At 50.6% G+C, this 21,807-nt stretch overlaps 1 protein-coding gene across 1 annotated transcript in view; it reads right to left on the reverse strand.

Annotated features, from left to right (window-relative positions):
* Positions 1-2,006: 2,006 nt before the first annotated feature.
* The window catches only part of LOC131293455 (transcription factor hamlet-like), a 46,162-nt gene continuing 26,361 nt past the window's right edge, over positions 2,007-21,807 (reverse strand). Inside the window, exons 6-10 of the mRNA XM_058321533.1 lie at positions 20,355-20,730; positions 11,461-11,617; positions 10,986-11,075; positions 3,733-5,052; positions 2,007-3,317 (exon numbers count right to left, since the gene is read on the reverse strand). Coding sequence (XP_058177516.1) covers positions 2,007-3,317; positions 3,733-5,052; positions 10,986-11,075; positions 11,461-11,617; positions 20,355-20,730 — 3,254 coding nt within the window. The remainder of the gene's footprint in view (positions 3,318-3,732; positions 5,053-10,985; positions 11,076-11,460; positions 11,618-20,354; positions 20,731-21,807) is intronic.

Below are 21,807 nucleotides of genomic sequence, written 5' to 3' on the forward strand. Positions count from 1 at the left end.
GTTTAAGTTGCATGAAATCATGATCATGAGTTCGAGGCAAACCCGATCAGGTTGCTTGACTAATAGCACCTAGTTTTTGTCCGATTTTGACTCGCTTCCACAACACATCACTGTCAACTAAAGACGCAGAAAACGTCGTGTGTGTTTTCGTGCCGATCGATGCCACTGCAGCGAAGCGATCGGGGACGGCAATTACTTCAGACGGTGCGAAAACCAGCCAATTATAAGTGCCTTTGCGAGTGCACAAATAAAGTAAAGCAAACCACCGGGTATCAGGTATCGCTGCCGCAAAACGAAAATTTTCCCAAAGCGAACGGTAGCTTCAAAAGCTTGCAGTTTCTTTCTGGCCGGCGTCGGTAGAGGATGAAGTGTTTACAAAAATATTTCACAGAACAGGGCTATTTTCAAGTTGAATTTTTCTGCTGCTCAAAAAAATATGAACTCAATTTTATATATAACGGGATTTTCGCTTTATTCAGATAGTTTATAGTGTTGTTTCATCGACTACAGTACCACTTCCCATCGGATTTTTGCATCATCGCTCATTGATCATAATGTTCCACGCTACTCGTTGTTTTTAATGAGAAAATGTCCAGTACTATCCCACTTTCCTACAGGTTTATTGATCCTCCTTAAAACAACTTTTTTAAGTAGTTGGTTGAAACGATTGCCTGCATTCTAGTTGATGGTTGTTTTCGTACAAGCCAGAAGAGTGAATGAAGCTTCCTGTCCCCCTGCCCTTACTTGTACAAATCACTAAAGTGCCTGAAATGTATTAGTCTTCGTTTTTTGTGTTCTAGTGTAAAATTTTTCATCTTGATTTTAATTATGTGTTAAGTTTGCGTGTTACTGAAGTGGGAAGTAAGAATGCTTTAAAAGAATTAAATTTATTATGTAACTTTTGTCTTCGATAGGAGATTTTTTTTATGCACTGGTTAAAGTTCGTTGCCTCTCGGCGTAACCAAGCTGAATTATTTTACATTATTAAAAACTAACTAACAATTTATCTTACTTAGTACTCGCTACGTTTGACCATTAGGTTATTCTTGGTAATTCATCTTTGTATCGGGATTGAAGAATTGTGCATTCTGAAGCGTCCTTCCAATTATGCATGATTTCGACTTGAATTTACAGCTTATCAAAAGAGTTGTAGTATTTTACATACTTGTTCAGTAACTTCCTTGCAAAACCAAGTCCAAATATCCTCTGTTCTCTTATTCAATCATACGAACGATGCGTTTAGCATTTAATTCAAATCATTTCAAAGGGTCATCTTACACATAATTTTTAGTTAGTAGCTCCTAGTTATCGCAAAAGGATATTCACATTAATATATTATTGTTTTAATTTGTTTCCATAAGCTCGCAACATAAGGTGACAATAAGTTACTAGAAAAGCGATTGCTCATTGACCAAAGTTTACTACAACTAAATATACTGTATCATACACACCAATTTCCTACCTGACCTGACTGATACTTGCGTGCCGCAATGGAGTTTCGTTTTGGTCCATTGTGTACCGCATTGAAATTGTCTAAGGTTTCAAAAAATAAAACGCGAAAAAAGATTAACTTAAACGCTTACTTCAAAGGCGACAAGTAGATACGCATTTAGCTAAACACAATTCTTATCCGCTGGAAAACCGAACTGTTCAACAAAGTATCGAATAGGGAAGCCTAGCCTAGGTAAAAGGGTTCTACTGTACTCCCGCTCATGTCTCGTCTCTCAGACCTTCGCATCTAATCGCTAGTGTTTGATTATATTGGGATAGGTTTAAAACTAAAGTGTTTTTTTGTTTTTGGTTTCGTGATAAAAAAATAATGGAACCGTTGAGCTTCCAATCATGCGCGTGAAGTGAAAAGCTGTTTGGAACATGTACATGCGATCCCGTTGACTCATGTTGTTTTTTCTAAGCAAGTTTTAATTCTGTACAGCTCTGCAAAGTTTGATGCATAATGCGTTTATGGTTTAAGTAAAGCATTTTTAAATCTTCCACTAGCGTTGCCCTTATCGTACGCCAGCGCCTTCAATCGTGTCATTATTGTTGACCGTATCCTTATCGGATTCGATGTTGATCAGGTCACTTTCCCCATCGCTGCTGACCGCGTCCTCCTCTTCTTCCTCGTCCTCCACCAGTTCACTCGCTTCACCAGCGTCCGCCTCCTCCTCGTCCGCCTTCTCCCCAACGGCTGTGTCCAACTCGCTTGGCTCGGCCAAACCATTGCCAGCCGTGGCAGCGAGCAAAGCCGCCGGCCCGGAGTACGTCACCTTGCCCATGAACGATCGAATTTCGTCGAAGAACACATCGTCACCTCGTTCGGCTTCATTCGACGAGGGTGAATCGCCCAATCCAAGCCCCAATCCGGACGCATCCGCATCGTGCTTCTTCAGGTGACGGTCGAGATTCGTCTGCTGGCCGAAGCATCGCTCGCACAGGTGACACTTGAACGGCCGCTCCTTGTTGTGGATGTTGCGCACGTGGCGCTGCAAGTTGCTCGAGATGCTGAAGGATCGCTCGCAGTACCGACACTTGTACGGCTGCTCGCCGGTGTGTGTCCGCAAGTGGCGCGTCAGGTTCGCCGACCGGGGGAACACCTTGCCGCAGTACTTGCACATGTAGCGGTCCTTCACCTTGCCGGCAAGGCCAGCACCGGGCACGCCCGGGGGGCCACCGTGCGCCCCCGGGGATCCTCCAGGGCCGGGAAAGCCCGCCGGCAGGTTGAATGCCTTCCCGGTCATGTTCGCGTAGTGGCGGTTACGTTTCAGCAGGTCCAGGTTCGACTCCAACGAGTCAAGGAAGTTGAATCCGGGACGCTGGAACGCACCCATCGCTCCGGGCCGAGGATACATCGCTTCCAGCAGCAGCGGATAGATTGGCCGTGGATAGGAGATGGGCTGATGTTGTGGTCCACCACCTCCCAGTCCCGTGTTTGCCACTCCCGGCGACGACGGGGACGGCGTAGGGCGGGGTGACAGCGACGGCGAAGGGCTTGGAAGTGTGAATACGTCCGCCGAAGGTGAGGTTACCTTTGCAGGTGACATCGAAACGCCTCCCAGTGCTCCCCCGCGGTTCCTTCCGCCACGTCCGCGAAGGGACGCATCGTGGTGTGTTTCCGAGGAGTTGGGAGTTGGAACGGACGGGGTTGGTGTGGAGGTCGGACTGGCCACCTCGATCGGTGTTGGACTACGGTTGCAGCTGCGATTTCCGTCGGTCTCTTCCTTTTCCTCCTCTCCGTCGTCTGAGTCATTTTTAGGCTTCTTGGAAACGCTCAAATCTAGAGGTTGCTCCGCCGTTGGACCGTCTTCCTCCTTTTTAACCTTTAAGAATAAACGAAAAAGACTTGATTAGTAGAACTCATCGTTTAAAGATGCATCGTTTTAGATATTCTAAAATATTTTAATCCGAGACTCATGAATCCCAAAGTTGAATGTTAAAAGAACAGAAAATTAAAGACCAAAAATCCCCTTGTTTTGTGGTCGCATGATCCTAGCCAATGGAAAAATCATTAAGATTCGTGAAAGATCCATACGAAATTCATGAAGCTTCATGAAAGATTCGTATGATTCATCAACGTTTGAAGATTCTAATCAAAAAAAAATTATGAATCAATCTGATTGAATCTTAGGTGAAAGATTCATATAAATAAATCTCACCTAAAGATTCATAAGGCACAACATTAATTTATGCTCCAAATAATAGGTGTTTAATTTAGTTTTCTTTTCCAATATTTACCTTCTTCGCTTTGTTTCCATCGAACTCCTCCGAGTCAGCGGATTCGTCGTCCTCGACCGTACGACTTCTGCGGCGGAGTGAGTTCTTCTCCGTGTCGGTGAGTGACGGAGAGCTCGCCGGTTTCGTTTTCGAGCCAGCCTCCTCCCGGTTGCTCTCGTTCGAACGCAGCGAAAAGTTCTTCACCCGAAGCGGCCCGGATACGTCCACCTCTTCCTCGTCCGCATCGGAACCATCCCGGACGGAACCGCTGCGGCTCGACGCCCGACCATAGGAACTGCTGCCGTTGTGATTGTTGTTCTCCTTGATGTGGTTATTGTTGTGACCCGTGGCGCTGCCATGGTGCTGGTGTTGCTCACCACTGCCACCGAGAAGTCCTGCAACGGAAGCGGCTGCCGCTGCTGCTGCCGCCGCCGCCGCCGCCGTGGAGTTGAAGTTTACCGGTATGGGACGGGCGGGGGAAGGTCGCAGTGGGTTGGTGGCCTCTTCGGCCGTCGGCGGTGATATCTTCAGCGACTGCTGGCCATAGGCTCCCTCGAACAGCCCGAGGTGGTCGCGCGACGGAGGCGATGGTGTTTTGCGCTCCGGTTCCAACGGCGGTTTCGGGAAGAAGGGTAGCGGGAATTGGGGCGCATGACCGGGCGTGGGCGGAAACATGCCCGGCATGCCCGGGTACGGCCGGAAGCCGGACGTGAAGAAGGCGTGCGCTCCCGGAAACATCACGAACGGGTTCGGTGGTGTCGCCATGCCGGGTACCAAAGGGTGAATACCTGGTACTCCTCCCGCTCCAGTCACTCCTGTTCCTCCTGTTCCTGCCCCTGCTACTGCTCCTCCTCCTCCTCCTGAGCCTGCTCCTGCACTAACGCCTCCTGCCTGACCACTCCCTGGCGGCTGCCGGTGCGAGTATAGCTCGTGACGCAGCTGCGACGAATGGTGGTGATGATGATGGTGGTGGTGATGCGGATGATGGTGCGCCGGATGGCCGGCACCGAGCGGAGGCCGTGCGATGGCCGTCGAGTCGCAGAAGCGCTTGTGCTTCGACAGCGACGTGGTGGTGCTGAAGCTGTCGCCGCACTTGTTGCACTTGATCTGCACCTGACAGTCGGCGTGCATGCGCCGATGGCGGCACAGGTTCGAGAACTGGGTGTACGATTTGAAGCACACCTCGCACTGGAACGGCTTCACCGACGAGTGGATGTGCGTGTGCTGCTTCAGCCCGGACGAGGTGGCGAACGTTTTGCCGCACTCCGGACACGCGTGGCTGCGTGCTCCCACGTGGTTCGTCCGGATGTGACGCTGAAGGTTCGACGGGTCGGTGAAAACCTGCAAACAAACGGGAAACAAGGTTAGGTACAAGGCTTTGAAGATCCGAACAATTAAGTAAAAGTTCTGTCCAAGTAATAACTATCGATTGCTACCGTCCACCAACACACGGACACCTGCCCATCCCTCTTCCAGGGTTCCCCAAGGACTACGACCCATTCCTCCATCCATCCCATCGAGACAAACACTTGATTCATCGGGAAGTAGCAACCATCAGCCCGCACCCTTTCTAAACTCCACCGCCGGACAACGCCCGCTCCACCTCACCCCGGTGGCCCTACAGCTCTACTTTACCCTTTTCGTTGGGTTTTGCCCTTCGCCACTCTTCCACCGCCGCGTCGCTAATCAAGATTGACAGTTCGTGACGATGGTTTTTCTCGATTGTGATCTTGAGCTTTCCGAGCCCGCCCCAACACAAGCGGGGAGGGGGCCAAAGTACCGCCCCGTAAGCTGCAGGCGAAGTGAGGCCTCCAACCTTGATACCCAAACCCTCCCCCCCCCCCCCCCCCTGGGTAAGGTAAATGGCATGAATGAAAGTCTCCATCGCGGCAGTGAAGGGCGGGGTCCATCGCCAGCACAAACGCACAATAATAATGCTCACCGAAGGTACTCGCACGTAGCCTGCAAAGGCGGCGCATTCCCCGATCGGATGCTGTATTTACCTTACGTTCGATCGGTCGGTTGATAGATGGATGCAGGGTGGTTTTAGTTTTTTTTTCCTTTTGATTAGAATCTCGTCTCGTGGCGATCGTGCGATCTCGCGACTTCGCCGCCAAGCATCATCATGATGTCATCCGCCGATCGATCCGACATTAGATCTAGTATCGGCGGAGGCATGAGGACCATTCGGGGGGACCTGCGTTCGACTGGATGAGCATTAGGACTGCGTTTGGTCGGTGAAGAAAGTGTTTCAAAATAACTCCAACAACCCGTCGTTGGATGTGGTTGTAGGGGAAACGAAGGTAAGTAGTGGCTACCAACTCCCCGGATTCCATTAGGCAATCGCGGGTGGACATATTTGAACGAGTCCATTTGACCCCCGCGGTGCGTGTGTGTGTGTCAGTGTGCCGGAGAATGGTAGTGTGTAGCGAATCAGCTCAAACAACCCCCGAAGGGGAATTTAAACAACCATCTGGTCTGGAACGGTTAGGACGGCCGCGTTTGTAGGAAGATATGTTGGAAAATAACATAAATCGGACACCCTCGCCGCGAAGTACAAAGGAGGAGAGAAAGGAATATCATGTTTTTGCCTCCTCCAGTCACTGGACACATTGGCTGCGGCCTCTTATTTAACTTCTCACTGCGCAGCGGGAGTGGACCTTCTTCTCCTTCACCCTCTCCCATGCCGACCGTCCTTCCCCCGGTGCTTCGGAGTGCTTTCAAATCAGCCGGCGAAGAATAAATGTGATTAGCAAAATCAGCTGTCAGATTTGGCAGTCCGAGGGGCTCCCCGAGTTGTCCGATGGCGGAGCGGTAGCGCTTTTTTGTCCGCGTAGTTGAGACATATTTAGGGGGTGGATTTTGATCCCCCCCCCCCCCTCCCCACAGGCCTTCTCCCCAGTGCGGGGCTCGAAACGGTCACTCTTTTGGTACGGGTCCCTCCCCGCCGTCGTATAGCCATACGGCTCCTTTGCGGCAACACTGCGTAACAGAAGAAACCGCCGCTAGTGGACGTATCCGCGCGGGAGAACTCGCGCTTGATGGAAATAAATCAAAATGATTAGATTGGAAATGTCTATTTAGTGAGTGACCCCGCGTGCGTTGTTGCGGTTGACGCGCGAGCATATCGAACACCGGCGCGAATCAATATATATCTGTTGCGAAATGGGAAGGAGTTTGTGGTTTGAGCCGAGTGTGAAGAGCAAAAAGTGTGTGTGTGTCTATGTCTCGGTGGACACAATGCAACACAACATACTACACACTAGGAAGCGATCGTACTCTGCGAGCTCGCGAGTGGTTTGTTCGTTTTGTTTTTTCTCTACCAGAGCAAGAGAGACCGCGGTGACTGACTGTGTCGGAAAGTCCTCCTCCGGTAAGTCATGTCCGTCCGTCAGCTCGCTGCTGTCCGGTGGCGAAGTTGTGAAACTGCCAACCGCGAAAAAAGTGAACAATCCAATCAGCGTCCGGCTGAAACTAGAAGTCGCGGTCGATTTCGATTGCCGTCCTCCGCAGCACGGTGCTGCTGTTGCTTCTGCACTTTTCCAGCTGTCACTTTCGGTTGGCCGTATATCAATCGGTGTGGAATCTTTCGAGGCGAGGAAGGCAACTCGCAGGGGAAGGTGGGAAGGTATACTAAACCGATTGCGCATGATCACACGCAAGTGGTAGCTCGAAACAACAACCGGCTCGACCGCAAAACCCCGGGGTTTGTATCTTAATCAATCGATAGATTCTCAACCCGGTGTGCTACACGACATTAGTGGTGGTTCGAGCATGATCACGCGGTTTATCCAACAACAAACGGGCTCACGCAAAAACAAAAATTAACCAGGAAGGAGTCGAGTAAGTTTATCTCCAGAATTGCGACCCACGAGTAACGCTTGAGTACTTCCGATGCAAAGCGTTGCAATCTCTTGCTTATTGATTCGATTATGCAGCACTTTCTTTCGAGGTTTCTTTTTTGCCCACCGGGCTTTGTTTATTTGTTTGTCAAACCCTTCCCTTACAAAGTACGACCGGAGCGGAGTTATAATGAGCTCCTAAAGGGGTGCCTCCCGTACCTGGTGCTTGAAGGTTGATTCATTTCCTTATTACATTCCTATCTGGCAAACCTCCCTCAGTTCTCGCTTCCTTCCACACCAAACTTGAATACGGAAATTGCGAAAATATAGTATATCCCACTAGCGGTGCACGACCAACCAAATTGAAGACCACAAATGGGGAGAGTATTTGTTTTTTTTTTTTGGTTTCTCCAATCTCCCAGTCGGTGACCATTGGATTGGATTTGCCACCGTAACGCTATTTGCGCAAACGTAAACAGGCTCCCGCTGGTTTTTTCGTTTTTGCCCTATTTTGCATACATTTCTCTCCACTAGCCTACGAGGGTCCGGCATGCAAAAAGGCAGGGCGGCCGGGCAAATCCCAGAAACACCCAGTGTGCACCCGCTCGTTTAGGGTTTTTCGATTATCGGCCCCGAACCGCTGGGCAATGGCTACCGTACAAGGAGATGCACCCTTTGGGCGATATCGGCCGCGGAAGAATCGTATCCCCAAAGCTGGATCAAACGACCACCACTCTCGATTAACCTCACTTGTTTGCTGTCTTTTTTTTCTCAATGAAGGTTTGTCCACCCCATGGGGGAGTGGTGACCGGTAATCGCTCGGGGGATTTACCTGTAGAAGGCGACTCCCTCTAATGAAAGCATGACTGCGATTATCCATATAAGAAAATAGATAAACTCGGGGAGAACTCGAACGGGGAACGGGAGCAACGAGGCGAACCCCCCTAGGGGTTCTCGAATGAATCGTTGTTCAAAGTCTTAGCTACCGGTCATTAGAAGTGAACTCTCGAGACCTCCTCACAGCCGACCGATGTGGAGTCCATTGTTTTACCGCAAGGCCCTGGGCCCAACTCCAAACTTCCATAGCTCCGGAATGGCACAAGAGCGGCAAAACCTCAATCTGCCATCGATCGATCTTCAGAGCGAGCGAACCAAAGGCGAACCCGGGCGAGCCGGGAGGATAAGGGGATTAGAATCATAATTTTATTCAACATCATGATTCACCCCGTAGTCATGCGGCCTACGATCGTCCGGTGAGGCAACAGAACTTGACCAGTAGGTGGTCAACTATTTTAGTAGATGGTACCGGTTCGGTCAGCCAAACTCCAGCAAAGCATCGCATTTCGATGTTTGAACAGCGGGGTCGAAAATCAGAGATCGTTTTTTTTGGCCGTTCCCCTCGGAACATGTTCGCTGACCACAACCAGCGTTGTACTTGGCGATGTCCTCCCACTCCATTTCAGCAAGCACCCACCTTGAGAGGGTCCGAAATAAATAGTTTACCCCCCAGGCTGGAACTTGTCGCTGGACTATTTCCTAGTGTTATCATCATCTTCACGTTGGACATCTTTTTTGTTTTAAAGCCACCACCACCACCGGACACCATCAGTTCCTGGTGGTTTGGTTAGCTCAATGTTCGGTTTCCGAAGTTCGTACCCCACCCGCTGACAGGGAAGGAGCTGATGCTCCCTGCGGGGGTAGCCGCTGCTACTTGCAATCATTAATTATAATTAATGAGACCCTCCCAAGAAGGTACTCTCGATGAAAAGAGCATTGACTTCTGCCGTTTCGGTTTCCACTCGATCCACAACACGATCCTTCTGACCTCACAAGCCTTCCCCCTGCGGGCGGTGTGAGGGGGTTTTCTAGGCAGGCGGAACATTTCACAACTCCCACCGAAACGAAATCCTGCTCCAAAAATCTCGTCTCGTCTTCTAGACCCCGGTGGTTTCCAAATCTTTCTGCTTTCGAGACCTGATCTCGATCCCGCGAAGTATTGCTAATAAGCCCGAACCGGTTGCATAATCCACTCGTCCACAACTGGCGTGGCAACTGTCAAATTCCGTCACGCCACTTGTACCATCATCCCCGCGCGCTTCGCTCCCTCCTTCTGGAGGACTCCTATTGCCCAAGCCGCGTGGAAAACTACAAACAAGACCACAATATTCCGCCCCAGAGCCGCAGGTCACGAGCTCTTATCTATCCAGTTCAATCGTCGTTTTCATTGAGAGTTCCATTTCTTTCCCAAGTTCCCGTCGAGTCTAGCGTCCCTCCCAGGCATCGGAGTTGGTACCATCCGTTCGAGTGAATCCGTGGCTCCCTTTCGCCCTTTCTCTCGGCCCCGCGCACACTGCCCCCCTGGTTGCTTTAGTGCTTCGATGATTGATTACCCCATCTTCGTCAACTGTATCGACGAGCGCGCGCGCGCGCGCACACCGCGAACCTACTCCAAAATATGGCCAGTGGAGAAAAACCGAAATCAACACAAGCGCAACACGAAATCTCGTCGCCTTCCGAATCCGATTTGGAGAGGGCACCCAAAAGCGCGAGCACGCGCGACCGCCAAGTGGCCTAGCCTCACCTTTCGTGGGGGTAGGGAGTGGGGCGTCTGGAGGAGTCTGGAGTAGCACGATCTACCGTTGCCAACCCCTTTTCCCTTTCGGTTCCTCCCTTTCGCTCGAGCTCGATCCCTTTTTCGATTGATCGATCTTTCAACCGGGCGCGGGCTGCCACTGCGGCCATATTTCGGGGGAGGCCATAATAATCGTTCGGCATCGAATCATCAACCCCGGGTCTCATTCGATTCCAATTCCGGACCACCATCGCACCCCTCCCCCTCGTGCTCGTCCATCATCAAGCTTTCGTTCGGGGCAAAGGTTTGTTTACTCAAGCGCAACGATCGGAGAGGTGCGCATTGAGATTACCCGACGCTTATTTGCCTTTCCCCGCCCCCCGCGCCAGACATTCAATCAAGGCACAAACCTGACCTGAGGTGCACTGTTTTCCAAATATCCTTCCAGCAGCATTCCCGAAGAAGGTCCAAATCGTGGCCGACACTGCAACAATCGATTATTTAATCCACCACCAAGATCGGCGCTGCTTATCGGGGCACGCCGTTTGCCAGACGGTACGGTACCGTGCGGAGTCGAGTTTTGTGGACCACTTCAATTGCCTCACAATTGGGCCACAAATATCACGTTCAGGATCACGCGATCGCGCGGCTCCCGGACTGTACGAAACGGCAACGGTCGCCGTCGTCGTCGTCATCGTTTGCAAATATGTCAAAATCGAACTCAAACCGCAACGACCACGTCCATCCGAGATGCCGATGGATCGCAAAATGGTAGAAATAAGACATGACATTCCCTCCTTTCCCCCGAAAGACCCACGAACTCCCTGGCGAAGCGGACAATTTTAGTTTTGATTGCTTACCCTATTATCATGAGCTTGCAGAAGGTAACTGAATAGTTCGCTGGACGGGGAAGTGTTGGGGTTGGCTGTGCTCACATCGGTTTCTTCGGTCTATAAGAAAAATAATTTACAACAATTGGTTTTTTGGTGTATCCAAGTGACAAGCCACAGCGCAGCACAGAGAGAGAGTGTTAGAGAGAGAGTAAGAAGTACAGAAAGCGAAAAAGGGAGGTTCAGGATAAGAGATAGACTAAGGGGTAGAAAAAAGTGAGCTACTTAGTACAAAAAGGGGGATTAATTCAGCAGCTATTGTCACATCGAACGGCTTCAGTTACCTTCATGCGCAACCTCGAATCATGGTGGGTTAAATAAGGTAAAAATGTAGGACGCGAAAAGTTTCGTGTTTATTCAAAGGAAATATGGAAAAATTAAATGATTGAAATAAAGAAAAATCAAGTTGGAGAAAAAACCCATAAAAAACATCACTCAAACCTACCTTGGGGCAATTTTCACAGGGAAAGCGCCGAAGCTCGCCGTGTACGATCGCTCGATGCCGCAGCAACGATGGCCTGTAGCTGTACGCCCGAGGACAAAGCTCGCACCTGTAGGCGTCCTTCGGGTAGTGGTGTGAGATCACGAGATGATCGTCAAGCCTGGAAGGTAAAACCGAGGGGGAAAAAGGGTGAAAATTAGTACCAACATACATTTATTACGATGACGCTCAATCAAACCCCGAGCCCGGGCGGCTTGAAGATTGGTACAACGTGTCAGTTCGATTGCGACATCGAAAATTAGGCAAAAAAAAGGCGAAGGAAACGGAGAGTGTGTCGGGTGTCTTAGAAGCGATTATGAATATTCAAGCCGCCGCCAGGAACCGGATGGCCACGAACAAAGGCTCTCCTCCCGCCGCCCGAGTGGGAGGATAGAATAATGGCGAGTGGTAGCATAAATCACCATTACCACGAAACCGGAGAGCCCACCGACCCCGGAGTCGGCCGGAAAGCGTACGGAAAGCGCCATGCTTCACGCCACGTTTTGAGGTTCGATCTAGAATAGACCCAGGCCTGACTGACTGACTGACTCCCTGTTGCCTGGGGAGGCTCGAGTAATTCATGAATAATCCAAGGCACGATTTCTCAGTCTCATCATCATCAACGTCGCGCGGTTCGGTTGGCAACGTCATCCTTGGGGACGAGAAGGAGGATAAAACATAAGAGAGGCGGTCCCACCAGTCGGGAAGGAAACATTCAAACAAATTTCAACGCGTTATGCTCGACACCACCCATTGTCCATCACCCACTCAGGTCCTCGAGGAAGCGGCGACTATTTTTCGGGTGGGTAGAGATCGCACTAACCAAATGTCGCCCGGACGCCCCAGCAGAACAGAACCGAAATGCCAGCCTTCATCTAGGAGTCATGGAGTTTCCTGATTTTCATTCATCAACCTCGCTCGGGTGCGCTGTCTAAATGGACGTAATATGTAAATTTCATAATACCAACATTCGATTGGGCCTCCCTGAGGCTGGCTTCGTCCTGCCTGGGACTCACCCTCGAACCGATCGAACTGTACAAAATTGAATGTTCATCATTGAAGGTACCATTATCTGACCGCTCGGAATCCAACACCTTCGTAAACACGTCAAATCAATTCCAACCCCCATCACCACCACGTAGCTTCTTCCTTTCCACTCTGCTGTAGGACTCTCTTAGGCGGTAAGGATTTTCCCCCAAACGCCGGGTGCTTCATTACGCCGGAAGTTTGTTAATTATTCACTAAACGAACCCGGTAATTGCGGTGGCCCTCATCAGTAAAACAACTCCCACATTCAAGCGCAAACGGAATGACCATCATTTGTGGCGTTTCGAGGGTGTCCTGTGTTTTTCAGGTGAATATGAGTAGAGTTCTAGCGTCATAGGGAAAGTTATTGATGGAATTGCAGGGGAAGCAAAGTGTTTTCCATTTACCAGTCCTGTCCTCCATAGGCTAACCCCATAAAGAACATCCGGAGGCTTCCGAGCGGAGTAAGGAAACCATTGTTGAGCTTTGTCACCTACGAGCTGGATAGGAGCTCGTTCGGCCCAAGTGGAGAATCCTTGATGTTACTCGATTTTTAAAAACAGAACATACTCACTAACATACTTGAGTGCGGCTCCCAAGCTGTTCTGGTTCCCACCATTAAAAAGGATTACCTCAGATTGAATGTCCACACGGCATTCGTGCCTTTAGCGTGTTCGGAAGCCGGGAGAAAGACGGCCGTCAGTGACAGGTAACAACGGGAAAATACCATCATTATTGAAGTATTGTTGATTGAAAGGGTGATTTGACCACAGTTAGCGATTACCACACATCCAGGCCACCGTGGCCCCTCCCTCCGTGGCCGACTGAAGGGTGATGATTTTTACGATTTTTATCACTCCCTTCAAATCATCCTGCAACATGCTTCATGAATGTTTAACCGGTAGCAAATAATGCACCTGAAATTTGAAAACATTTTGAAATATTTTTCCCATGCTGTTGATCATTAGTTCAATAAGTAGTATTATGGAGAAAACTCTTCAGTCCTTATACCATAAAAGTGGTGTTCTTTCCGATAACAACTTTCGTTGTGTCCGGTCGATCGATTCCGTCGTTTGCCGGACGCCGGAAAAGCGAAAGGCGATCGATCGGGGCAGATAAGCCGAAGGGATCGATCGAATTGGCGGCGAGCGAAAAGAGTCTCTTCATCGCCATAAATCCATCCGACTTCAACGGATATTTCGAAGGTGAAAGTGATAGACCACTCGGCAAGCCAGCTCGATGTCATGTAGTGCCCGAGCGTTGGTACTCCGGTCAACGGAATACTCCCGGAACGTCCCGGGCAGCGATCAGGACGCGGCAACATCGTCACCAGGGTACGGCTACCCTGTCGGTGTTCGGCTACGGGAAGAGCGGTACAGAGAGCCCAAGCTAGTAGATTAGAAATCGGTGTACAGCGGAACGAAAATGAAGAACAAGATCAACGCGATTCGATCGAAACCGCCAAGTCGGTACGCCTCGCCGGCCGTTCCGGCCCGCGAACAGCCCGATGCAGGACCGCGATGATTGATCGCCATGGTGAATTTTTCTGACGTTCGCAAAACTTCACCCGGTGTGTTACGCCTCCACAAAATCCGCCCTGATCCGACACTCTCCGTCGGTCGAGCAGCGACCGAAGGGAGGAAAGTACCGGTGGAAGGCACGGCACGGAGCGAGGGGAAATACATGAACCTCCTGAACACAAACCCAGGGAGAGCGGAGGAGAACAAAATCTCCCAGCAACACATTTTTCGTCTAGGTTGTGGCCGGGAGTTCTTCCCCGTGGACTAACGAAACATCTACACAAACAACACTCCGGTGAAAACCTAGCGAAACTCTGCAGATCTGTTCCCATCGGGCCGGACGATCTTCTGTTGGCGGTGACGAAACACAACGCCGTCCCGCGGATACAGGAAATTGATCGTCTTCCTGATTCCCGGGCCCCGGCTTTGCATGTCAATGACTCTCCGTCACCGGGCCCTCACTGTCATCCGGTTGTTGTTCCTTTATTTGGATCTTTTTTGTTTAGCTCTTGCGCGAAAACATGCTGATCTTATCGCTGTCACCATGGAACAAGCAACTTTGGAGCTCGAATCGCCAGCGAAATTGTTTCCACTGAAAGCAGGCAATCAACATTATCCGTGGATCCCTTAATCTGGAGTGTTTTGTAAGGTTCCCTCTTCCCTAGACAAACCCAGAATGGAGCAAACGAATTTCAAAGGCGTTGTCAAAGAAACGTTTAAAAAACACTTACAATTTTGCTGAGCAGAAAATTGTCACAGAAGCCTGTCATAGGACTGAATGTTCGCAAGCAAAACATGAAGGCCCTTGACTGCTGCCCACCACAACAGCATTCTTCACCGGGACCACATAATTTGTTTAGGCGAAGGGAATTTGAAAAGTATCATGTACTAACTACACAGCAGACACACACACACGTTATTGTGTCACAGGGCGGGTACAACGAAAAAAAAGAAGTTATGATCGGATCGATGCCGAACACGCGACAAATAGACAAGAGAGAGAGACCGGGCCTCGCATGAGCTAGCCTAGGTTAGGGCAGCATGATCTAGCGCGCCCCGTGATCATCTCGTGCTCGTGGTCCACCTACACGCGACTGTGGTCACATCCATTCCAGGCATGGATCGGACCTCGGCCGCCCCGTGGAACGTGCGCGACGGTCGCATTTAATGAAAATGTCACATAACTCATCACGACCACGAGCATGGCGCGACGAAGACCCTACGCCCCGTCCCGGAGAGCCTGCGTCCCGTCATCAGTTCATCCGTATCAAACAGACCCACACACACACACGTGATTGTGTATGCCATTTCGACCACCTTTCGGAGGTAGAGGACTAAAGGCTCCCCCCCTGAGGATTCATCGCCCCCCCGGGTGTACAAGAGAGATCTCCCGAAGAATGGGCCCATTGCGCTTAGAGCTCGAAGCTGAAGCACCAAAAGCCAACCGACATAGCGACGCAACACCAACCGCACGGCGAACAATTAGAGGCGTGAATAATTTGCGCCAAACCTCGCCACCCTGCTGGCGCGACGGAGTTCTACGACAAGAGGCTGACCTAAGTCTGGCTGGCGACGATGATCTTGCCTTTGCAAGCGGGGAGGTGAACTAAGAAACCTTCAACCGCATCGAATTCGGTCTACCCGGACTCTTTGCAGAAGGCCGGAGTGCAAAACAAAAAAAAAGAAGAAACGCCAGCCAAACAATAGGGTGGCCTTTAGAATGCACATCCGGCGCAATTCAATGTACCACGATGGGGGCGCCAGGGTTAGCCGAGTTTGCAGAGGACGACACACCGCCAACCGTTGTGTCCTAGTTGCACGCGGAAGAGATCGCGAGACACTGGGACGATCGGTTCTCCTCCGTTAATTGATCGCGGGCCAGATTCGCCGAGCTTCGATCACTAAAAAGCTGCCGAAGCGTACCGTTCGACACATTTTTAATCAACCAACAACGAAACCTGCGCTGCGTTTCGATCTCTCGCGTCACGAAAGCGGGTCACCAAAGTCCATCAGCGAACCTGGTAGAAGATTCATCAGCTGCTCAACGTAATCTTCCAACCCTGCGAAGTATAGTCCACCGAAGTCCGAGATAAAGTAGCCTAGATAAGGCTACGGTGGAGAAACGGGCACGCAACCGTGCACGGTAACTTCCTTACGGCACGCGCACGAACCATGCTCGTGATGTTCCTGCCCGGTCCTCGGCTCCCAAAAGGTCCTACGGAGGAGGAAACGGTGAATGAGTGATCAACGCGGCACGCAGACAGATTAAGGCTGTGTGTGAGATCGCACGCGTCCAGCCACAATCACCACCTTCCTGGATGAACTAACACCACACTCGCAGCAGGAGTTGGCACGATCCTCGAAAATCATAATAATAATAATGTTCAACACGGACCCTTACAACAGAACGCGCCACGGCTTTGACGCTGCGTTTTCTCCAACCCCGGGAGCCCCCTCGAAGGCACCGATCACGCGGATAAGGGTGGTTTTCTCCTCGCGCCACCTTCATCCAACAAAGACGTTCGGGTCAATCGGAAACCAGCACCTGGGATCGGGGGGAGAAGACATGTTGAGAAGGGTCTTGATTGTAATTAGCGATGGACGACCCCCTGAACGACGACGACACTGACCGATCGAGAGTGGCTGGAACTGAACTCAACTGTGAGCAGCACAGGGGGAGAAGAAAAGGACCGAAGTCCTGGTAACCTCTCCAACTGGCCCGAGCGTACGATCGAGATCGAAAGTGACATGCTCGTAATTACAGTGTCTAGACCCCAAGTGGCGTTTGGAGGTTCGGATTAAAAGCACGCGGGCCGGCGTGTTGATTGATTTCTTCGATTCATTCCGGTCACTTCCGTTTGCGGGTCGACCATCGATCACGCGTGAAACCGTAAACAAACATGGCGTTGCAGGAGGAGGGCACCAGTGAAACACGCGTGAGATGCCAAATGCGAGCCGAATGAAGACATTTTTCTCTGTCACGGGACCTAAGGGGGCTTGGTGTTGGCATTGGTGGCAAGAGTTGGTAGGAAAAATGTAACTCTAAAAGAGCCATTACCAACACAAAAGTATCATAACTCTATGAACAATCTTTCCGCAACAGAAGGACACATAAAAAAATGGATTTAAATTATGCATCGACGAATGTGCTCCCATTTATATCTTCGTGAGTTCACCAAACCCGCAGCTCGGCCACATTCAACACATACATAAATGAAAGTGTCCGCCTTTCGCCACCGAATAAAAGCGCGTCACAGTAATTAAAATGCAATCTCGGTGAAGTACTGCTGCAATATTAATAAACTCGGTCGTTTCATCAACGTTGTCATCGAACGCATAACGCCTACCGGCCGACGGTATGATGACACGCGGTGGACACGGTGTCGACACACACACACACACCCGAAACCCGCCGACTAAAACACGTTCCCATCAACACGCGCCATACTGTCGATGGTGACGCAGACAATGTCGTCCTCCGCTTGAGTGCAGCTTTTACCTCTCCCGTGATGTACAAAGGCTACTGGAAGCGGACAGCATGACAAAGTCGAAGTCCTGCCATCAGAGGCCGGCCAGTCAATTATTCATACACCAAATCAGTCACTTATTATTGCGTGCCGTGAATCTGTTACAAACCAAATAAATTATTACTTTCTGCATCGGGGTTCCTTGATGCGGAGGAGGGGGAGGGGATATGAATGGATCGAAGTGTACTACGGATGTCCAAGCAATTCATTGCCACCAACTACGGACTGGCAGGTGAATATACATGCTCACGCCTTTGCACCACTGTGGGCTACAAGTTGACAAACAGCCCGAGCGCTTCTCTGAAGGCTACAGTGGCTTCCAACCGGAGTAAAAGGAACCACGGGAAGCGAGCTGGGGATGTCCTAAACACAACATCGCTCCTCCGTCCACACCAGCTTGTTTGATGGCAAACACGAACGGAACGAACAGGCAAGACAACATTTCGTGTAAACATCATCCACCTTCGGTTGACATAAAAATTTTCTCACAAACATTCAATTTTACCTCTGATGAGAAAAGAAATGGAACGACACAACGGTCGGTGGATGGCTATTAAAGCGCGGCAAAAGGGTGATAACTGGAGCATGTTTGCGCTGACAGATGACACTCCACGTCCGGGGAGTGCGAGCCCAACGCTCACCACAATCCGACCGGTTAAAAGAACTGGTCATGAAACACCGAAATGGTCATATCAAAATTAAACTGGTTGGGCAGCCTGTTAAGTAATGGCCGCACCGCCAAACCGCTAGGACGAACGAACCACAAGAGGCGCCCGAAAACCGGCGCTTGTCTTTTGGAAGGGTCAGTAAATTTATATGTCACTTTGAACCGCCCGAAAAATTAACTTCAAATCGAATCACTTACCATTAGTGCAAGAGTGAGTGAAACGTAGTCTGGTGGGTTTGTTTTATTTTTGGAAGTTCATCTGAACTGGAGAGACTGTCCTCCCGAAAGGGTGTGGGTGCAACCGCTTGCTACCATATAGCACAACTATAGGTTGCGTATGCGTATACCTGGGCTGTATACCTTTTTCTCGTATTCCCCTGGTGTTTCCCACCGGTGGAACACCGTTGGGAACATATGGTGGAACAGCTCCATCAAATCGCCGACATTTCGACGAGGTCGTAAAGGTCTCGCCCCCCCCCCCCCCCCCCCCCCCCCCCCCCCCCATCGGGTGTCCTTCACATCCCGCCGGATACGAACGCGGAACGGGTAAATTTAATCCATTTAGAGCTAATAGCACTGATTAAACGTCGACCGAATGAAGAAATTAATTCTAGCCGAAACATCAACCCGCAGCGACGTCCGTCACCGAAGCGACACTGAAATATAATCTCTCCGACTGCGTCCTTCGCGGGACACGTAGACGGCGTTGGAGTATTATCCTGATTACTGTACGAAACTTTCATTTTCTTCACCACATACACACAGTCCCATTCATTCAAATGTTGTTTCTCATTCGCAGCGTGGAGCAGGCTCGAACGCAGATCTTCTTGGGACGTTATGCGTCCTCAGTGAAGTCCATCGGTGCAGGCCAAACCGAGAGAACGTGGTCATAAATTGAAATCCCGGTAAATTAAATTCCCGGCTCCGTTTTTCAGGTCTCTTTCTACGACTTCTTCTGAGCTGTGGCGCCAAGTGATCACGCAAACTCACCGTTCAGTTCACTCCAGGTGTCTCCATGATGGTTGTCTTTAAGAAATGCCGCCATAGTTTCAATTTGTTTTCTTTTTCCCTAACAGAGACGTACTCAGTGGTGCGATTGCTTCCCTGTTTATTGAATCGGTGGTCGATCGAGTAGGGAATATGTATATCCACACTGCTGCACCTGAACAACAGAATTATTTGCATCGGTAAGGCACCACCATTTTGGCGTAGGATTTACGTTGGCAAAGCGTTCATCACCCTTGGGGCAAAAGTGTGCACGCTTTGACGGGCATCAAAATTCCTCCCGAAGGAAGAAAAACATCCTGGAGATTGGAGAAGAAGACGAAAACAGACAACCACATTTCCAGGTGGCTTGATATTGTTTCCCCTATGGAAACCTGTAGAGATCTTCAGCATTTAATACCCTTTTTCTGCAACGCTTTCAGCTTTGTTTCACTTCTACGACCGATCGACGACGAGTGTAAGGTATGAAACAAATTGAGTCGTAGGTGGACTCAAATTTATTGTGTTCGTTCGCGGTATGCGGCCCGTCTGGCGGTACGGCCTTTCGTACCCGAGCCTGGGGTAATCTCCGCACCAATCTGATGACCCCAGCGGGCGCCACCGCACACAAAACGGGTCCCTTTAAACGTCGGTAATAGAAGGAGTCAAAGCCAGCGAACTGGCGGGAAGTCAAATGACAGCCGGTTGAAGATTAATTACTCCCTCAGCGTACTCACCCACCCGGGTTCCTGGGACAGGAGTCTTTGGCTAACGTTGGAAGTTGTTTGGGGTGAAATAGGTGAAGGAGTAGGGAAATTGATTTCCTACCGAACAAATATTTGCCTCTGAGTTCGATCGATCTTCTCCTACACGCGTGGAGTGCTCTCGAGGAGTCGGGACCTGAAGAGACGATCATTAGCAAACTGCCACCGTTCTGTGGACATAGCGCACACCCACAGGAAGCGGGTAGGCAAACAGACCACTATGACGACAGCACACTACTCCGAGTGTCGAAAATAAATCAATCGTCGACGCATAAAACATTACAACCCCGCGCTCTGGAAGGGTTTTTCCTTTTAGCCAACAAGTAAGAAAAAAGAAGGTATTACATTAAACACCCATACTGCTACTCACTGATCAATATCGTGACACTGCCGATCACAGACGACGCAACGCGCATCGATTCCCTGCTCGTCTTCGTCCTCCTCCTTGACGTCCGAAGAGTTCTGTTGCTGCTGGTGCTGCTGTAGATCGCTGTTGCCACCGTCGGTCGTCCCGTTCGCCTTGCTGGCTCCGCGCGTTCGGTGGTGATGGCGATGTTCCGCCGCTCCACCGGTGCTGCTGCCTCCGGAGCTGCTGCTGCTGCTGTTGCTGCTACTGTTGTGCAGATGGTGCTGGAGGTGGTTGTGGTGGTGGTGATGGTTCGACTGCTCCTTGCTGCCAAGGCTGGTGTCGAGCTCGGCCGAGGTATTGTACTCGTCCTCGTAGTTTTCGCTGTGCTGGGAACCGCCTGCGGGGTGAACGGTGATAAGATGGTGGAAACAACCGTCAGACATCATTAACATATTACGCGCGCCCGTGTGTGTTGCGACACACGTAATGGAACAATTAAAACACTCGAACTATAAGCCCAAACCATTGATGCTCGATGCTGCAATAATGATAAATGTACAACCGAGTTTGCCATTTGTTCGCACCCGGTCGATCGCGGACAGTTCGATCCTGAGAAAAAGACTTTCCCAAGTGAAGTTACTCTCCATTCATGCCGCTTAAAAGGTGCAGAACAAAAAAAACCAGGCGGCTCTCATATCTTCATATCGATCGCAACTCTCCGACGACGACGAGGACTTCCACTGGAAGGTGTCCGTCCGGCAACAAATCCGTACAATGCAATGAAAGGTAAAAAAAACGGTGGAAAAAAGCGCACACAAACGTTCGTCGAGGGATAGATTTTTCCGCCCCCCAATCCCCCTCACAACCCTACCCAAGCGTCCCAATAGTTGGAAAGGTAGCTCGTCGCGAGTTGCTTGCGCGCGTCGTTTGAAATGGAAGCTAGTTTTCGGGAGGCCAAAAGATCGCCGGACAGATAATCGATCAACCACGGGGGGATGTGAAGCAATGATACACATGCCCCGTTTTTCCCAACGCCCTCCCTCCTCCTCCCGTTCATCGAATCGCCGGGGCCGAAAAGCTCGCGGTCCTAATGTACACTTTTGGGGCACCCTTCTTCGTACGGGCTCCTTCGTTCTTCGTTCCCCCGGTTCCTCGCCCCCACCCTCCCCCGGGACACAAAACGCGGGCAAAAAGCAGTAGTTTTGTTGATACAAACCGGTGACTGAATCGCATCAATCACTTTGTACCCCCGGTATTTTTTCGAAGGAAATCATGCGGAGGTTATGTAGATGTGCGTGGACTCCTCCGTACGACGGAGTGGAGGGAGACAGATGGGGGGCGAAGGAGCTGACCGTCAGCGAGTCTTCGGTGAATGATCAGTCGGAGCTGCCCCGATGGAATCCCTCGGCCGCGCAATGGACAGACAGAAGCAACCCCCAACGGCAACGGCAGCCGCATCCTACGGCCCCTAACG

The sequence above is a fragment of the Anopheles ziemanni genome, chromosome 2 (assembly GCF_943734765.1).
Source record: "Anopheles ziemanni chromosome 2, idAnoZiCoDA_A2_x.2, whole genome shotgun sequence".
Taxonomy (NCBI): domain Eukaryota; kingdom Metazoa; phylum Arthropoda; class Insecta; order Diptera; family Culicidae; genus Anopheles; species Anopheles ziemanni.